The 5191-nt window shown below is 62.9% G+C and overlaps 1 protein-coding gene and 1 long non-coding RNA gene across 3 annotated transcripts in view; both read left to right on the top strand.

Moving 5' to 3' along the window:
* Window positions 1-207: 207 nt before the first annotated feature.
* On the top strand, window positions 208-4356 carry LOC142486563 (uncharacterized). 2 transcript variants are annotated; one of them, XR_012799030.1, is made up of 4 exons: window positions 208-321; window positions 1687-1771; window positions 3811-3920; window positions 4338-4356. It is a non-coding gene; the product is annotated as an uncharacterized LOC142486563 (long non-coding RNA). The 2 variants fall into 2 exon arrangements; XR_012799029.1 differs by lacking the exon at window positions 4338-4356 and adding an exon at window positions 4020-4030.
* A 294-nt stretch (window positions 4357-4650) lies between these two features.
* The window catches only part of LOC142486564 (coiled-coil domain-containing protein 42-like), a 9746-nt gene continuing 9205 nt past the window's right edge, over window positions 4651-5191 (top strand). Inside the window, exon 1 of the mRNA XM_075585140.1 lies at window positions 4651-4689. Within this exon, the coding sequence (XP_075441255.1) occupies window positions 4651-4689 (39 nt within the window). The remainder of the gene's footprint in view (window positions 4690-5191) is intronic.

The raw sequence follows: 5191 nt of genomic DNA, 5'->3' as shown, positions 1-5191 counted from the left end.
AGTATGCGCCCTGAACTCAGCCTGGACCAAACTGCTGCTGCCGCAGAGGATTCTGGGGGCGCTGCCGCAGAGGATTCTCGGGGCGCTGCCGCAGAGGATTCTGGGGGCGCTGCCGCAGAGGATTCTGGGGGCGCAGCGCACAGTGTAATAACGTTCTGGTTTGAAAGATAGAGATAAAAAGACGGCTTCTGATTGGACAATGTGAGCCCCTCCGGGATTGGTCCAGGCTGGTAAAGGCGGCGCTGTGATTGGGTGAAGCAGTTTCTTTGCGTTCCGCCTTCACACGGAAGTGTTTGCTGATCCACGTGCGTGAGGATGGAGGTGGGTGTTATATAGAGGGGAGATGTGGGGGGTATATAGGGGGGAGATGTGGGGGGTATATAGGGGGGAGATGTGGGGGGTATATAGGGGGGAGATGTGGGGGCGTATATAGGGGGGAGATGTGGGGGTATATAGGGGGGAGATGTGGGGGGGTATATAGGGGGGAGATGTGGGGGGGTATATAGGGGGGGAGGTGGGGGGAGAGTGGGGTGTTATATAGAGGGGCGATAGGGGGGGAGATGTGTGAGGATGGAGGTGGGTGTTATATAGAGGGGAGATGTGGGGGGTATATAGAGGGGAGATGTGGGGGGTATATAGGGGGGAGATGTGGGGGGTATATAGGAGCGAGGTGGGGGATATATTGGAGCGAGGTGGGGGAGAGTGGGTGTTATATAGAGGGGCGATAGGGGGGGAGATGTGTGAGGATGGAGGTGGGTGTTATATAGAGGGGAGATGTGGGGGGTATATAGAGGGGGAGATGTGGGGGGTATATAGAGGGAGATGTGGGGGGTTATATAGGGGGGAGATGTGGGGGGTATATAGGAGCGAGGTGGGGGATATATTGGAGCGAGGTGGGGGGGAGAGTGGGTGTTATATAGAGGGGGCGATAGGGGGGGAGATGTGTGAGGATGGAGGTGGGTGTTATATAGAGGGGAGATGTGGGGGGTATATAGAGGGGGAGATGTGTGGGGTATATAGAGGGGAGATGTGGGGGGTATATAGGGGGGAGATGTGGGGGGGTATTATAGGGGGGAGATGTGGGGGGTATATAGGGGGGGAGATGTGGGGGGTATATAGGGGGGAGATGTGGGGGGTATATAGGGGAGCGAGGGTGGGGGATATATTGGAGCGAGGTGGGGGGAGAGTGGGTGTTATATAGAGGGGGCGATAGGGGGGGTATATAGGAGCGAGGTGGGGGAGAGTGGGTGTTATATAGAAGGGAAATGTGAGGGTATATAGGAGCGAGGTGGGGGGAGAGTGGGTGTTATATAGGGGGGGAGATGTGTGAGGATGGAGGTGGGTGATATATAGAGGGGAGATGTGGGGGGTATATAGGAGCGAGGTGGGGGAGAGTGGGTGTTATATAGAGGGGAGATGTTTGGGGTATATAGGGGGGGAGATGTGTGAGGATTGAGGTGAGTGGGTGTTATATAGAGGGGTATGTGGGTTGGAGTGGGTGCTATATAGAGGGGTGATGTGTGGGGGTATATAGGGGGGGGAGATGTGTGGGGGTATATAGGGGGGAGATGTGTGGGGTATATAAGGGGGGAGGGGGTGATGTATGGGGTGTAGATGTGTGAAGGGGTGCTGGGTACACAGAGGGGAGCCCTGACATGCTGCTGACCCCTCCCTGTTCTCCCTCAGAGCCCCCCCACAGCTGAGACCCCGGACCTGCTGGTGACCCCCTGCCGGAATTCACCTTCAGTGACTCCCCTACCATGGAGGAGATGTGAGGACCTCCCTGTGGGGAATGTGGGTTATTGGGTGGTGGTGGTGGGGGGGGGAAGGGATGGGGATGGTGGTGGTGGGGGGGGGGAAGGGATGGTGGTGGGGGGGGAAGGGATGGTGGTGGGGGGGGGGAAGGGATGGTGGTGGTGGTGGTGGGGGGGGGAAGGGGATGGTGGTGGTGGTGGTGGTGGTGGTGGTGGTGGGGGGGGGGGGAAGGGATGGTGGTGGTGGTGGTGGTGGGGGGGGGGGGGGGGGAAGGGATGGTGGTGGTGGGGGGGGGAAGGGATGGTGGTGGTGGGGGGGGAAGGGGTGGTGGTGGTGGTGGGGGGAAGGGGTGGTGGTGGTGGTGGGGGGAAGGGGTGGCCTGGTGTGGTGGTGGGGGGGGGAAGGGGTGGTGGTGGTGGGGGGGGGAAGGGGTGGTGGTGGTGGGGGGGGAAGGGGTGGTGGTGGTGGGGGGGGGAAGGGGTGGTGGTGGTGGGGGGGGAAGGGGTGGTGGTGGTGGGGGGGGGAAGGGGTGGTGGCGGTGGGGGGGGGAAGGGGTGGTGGCGGTGGGGGGGGGAAGGGGTGGTGGCGGTGGGGGGGGAAGGGTGGTGGCGGTGGGGGGGGGAAGGGGTGGTGGCGGTGGGGGGGGGAAGGGGTGGTGGCGGTGGGGGGGGGAAGGGGTGGTGGTGGTGGGGGGGGGAAGGGGTGGTGGTGGTGGGGGGGGGAAGGGGTGGTGGTGGTGGGGGGGGAAGGGGTGGTGGCGGTGGGGGGGGAAGGGGTGGTGGCGGTGGGGGGGGAAGGGGTGGTGGCGGTGGGGGGGGGAAGGGGTGGTGGCGGTGGGGGGGGGAAGGGGGTGGTGGCGGTGGGGGGGGGGAAGGGGGTGGTGGCGGTGGGGGGGGGAAGGGTGGTGGCGGTGGGGGGGGAAGGGGTGGTGGCGGTGGGGGGGGAAGGGGTGGTGGCGGTGGGGGGGGAAGGGTGGTGGCGGTGGGGGGGGGAAGGGGTGGTGGCGGTGGGGGGGGGAAGGGGTGGTGGCGGTGGGGGGGGAAGGGATGGTGGTGGGGGGGGGAAGGGATGATGGGGGGGGGGGGATGGTGGGGGGGAAGGGATGGTGGGGGGGGGGGAAGGGATGGTGGGGGGGGGGGAAGGGATGGTGGGGGGGGGGGAAGGGATGGTGGGGGGGGGGGAAGGGATGGTGGGGTGTGGGGGGGGGGGAAGGGATGTGGGGTGGGGGGGGGGGGGAAGGGATGGTGGGGTGGGGGGGGGGGAAGGGATGGTGGGGTGGGGTGGGGGGGGGGAAGGGATGGTGGTGGGGGGGGGGAAGGGATGGTGGGGGGTGAGGGATGATGGGTGGGGGGGGGTGAGGGGAAGGGATGGTGGGGGGGATGATGGGTGGGGGGGGGGGTGAGGGGAAGGGATGGTGGGGGGGATGATGGGTGGTGGGGGGGTGAGGGGAAGGGATGATGGTGAGGGGATGATGGGTGGGGGGGGATGATGGGTGAGGGGAAGGGATGATGGGTGAGGGGAAGGGATGATGAGTGGGGGGGGGTGAGGGGAAGGGATGGTGGGGGGGGTGAGGGGAAGGAATGATGGGTGGGGGGGGTGAGGGGAAGGGATGATGGGTGGGGGGGTGAGGGGAAGGGATGATGGGTGGGGGGGTGAGGGGAAGGGATGGTGGGGGGGTGAGGGGAAGGGATGATGGGTGGGGGGGGTGAGTGGGGTGGGGGGGGTGAGTGGGGGGGGGGGGGAAGGGATGATGGGTGGGGGGGGGGTGAGGGGAAGGGATGATGGGTGGGGGGGGTGAGGGGAAGGGATGATGGGTGGGGGGGGTGAGGGGAAGGGATGATGGGTGGGGGTGGGTGAGGGGAAGGGATGATGGGTGGGGGTGGGTGAGGGGAAGGGATGATGGGTGGGGGGGGTGAGGGGAAGGGATGATGGGTGGGGGTGGGTGAGGGGAAGGATGATGGGTGGGGGTGGGTGAGGGGAAGGGATGATGGGTGGGGGGGGGTGAGGGGATAATAAGGTGATGCTTGTTGGTGATATATACCCCCTGCCTCCTAGCCGCCACTTGCAGGCCCAGTTCACGGAAGAGAGGGACTGGAACCAGTTTCATCAGCCCGGAGCTTGCTGCTGGCGCTGGTGGGAGAGGTGGGGGAGCTGGCGGAACTCTTGTGAGTATAATGGGGCGCTCTGTTGTGTGTAATCTCTGTCTGTAGCATGGGGAGGTCTGAGACAGTCTCCCCAGCTAGTTGCAGTCTCTTGCTCGGCAGTCAGTGGCAGAGTGATGTCTGACAGTCTCTTGCTCTGCATGTCTCTCTCTCTCTCTCTCGGCAGTCAGTGGCAGAGTGATGTCTGACAGTCTCTTGCTCTGCATGTCTCTCTCTCTCTCTCTCGGCAGTCAGTGGCAGAGTGATGTCTCACTGTCTCTCTCTCTCGGCAGTCAGTGGCAGGGTGATGTCTCACTGTCTCTCTCTGTCGGCAGTCAGTGGCAGGGTGATGTCTCACTGTCTCTCTCTCTCGGCAGTCAGTGGCAGGGTGATGTCTGACGGTCTCTTGCTCTGCATGTCTCACTGTCTCTCTCTCGGCAGTCAGTGGCAGGGTGATGTCTCACTGTCTCTCTCGGCAGTCAGTGGCAGGTTGATGTCTCACTGTCTCTCTCTCTCGGCAGTCAGTGGCAGGGTGAAGTCTCACTGTCTTTCTCTCGGCAGTCAGTGGCAGGGTGAGGTCTCACTGTCTCTCTCTCTCTCTCGGCAGTCAGTGCAGGGTGATGTCTCACTTTCTCTCTCTCGGCAGTCAGTGCAGGGTGATGTCTCACTGTTTCTCTCTCTCCTCTCTCTCTCTCGGCAGTCAGTGGCAGGGTGATGTCTCACGGTCTCTCTCTCGGCAGTCAGTGGCAGGGTGATGTCTCACTGTCTCTCTCTCTCGGCAGTCAGTGGCAGGGTACTGTCTCTCTCTCTCTCTCGGCAGTCAGTGGCAGGGTGATGTCTCACTGTCTCTCTCTCTCTGCAGTCAGTGGCAGGGTGATGTCTCACTGTCTCTCTCTCTCTCTGCAGTCAGTGGCAGGGTGATGTCTCACTGTCTCTCTCTCTCGGCAGTCAGTGGCAGGGTGATGTCTCACTGTCTCTCTCTCTCGGCAGTCAGTGGCAGGGTGATGTCTCACTGTCTCTCTCTCTCTCGGCAGTCAGTGGCAGGGTGATGTCTCACTGTCTCTCTCTCTCGGCAGTCAGTGGCAGGGTGATGTCTCACTGTCTCTCTCTCTCTCGGCAGTCAGTGGCAGGGTGATGTCTCACTGTCTCTCTCTCTCGGCAGTCAGTGGCAGGGTGATGTCTCACTGTCTCTCTCTCTCTCGGCAGTCAGTGGCAGGGTGAAGTCTCACTGTCTCTCTCTCTCTCGCAGTCAGTGGCAGGGTGATGTCTCACTGTCTCTCTCTCTCTCGGCAGTC

Source organism: Ascaphus truei, unplaced genomic scaffold (genome assembly GCF_040206685.1).
Source record: "Ascaphus truei isolate aAscTru1 unplaced genomic scaffold, aAscTru1.hap1 HAP1_SCAFFOLD_952, whole genome shotgun sequence".
In the NCBI taxonomy this organism is placed as follows: Eukaryota; Metazoa; Chordata; class Amphibia; order Anura; family Ascaphidae; genus Ascaphus; species Ascaphus truei.
Note: the sequence above shows the minus strand (reverse complement) of the source record. Positions and strands in the feature narration are given on the sequence as shown.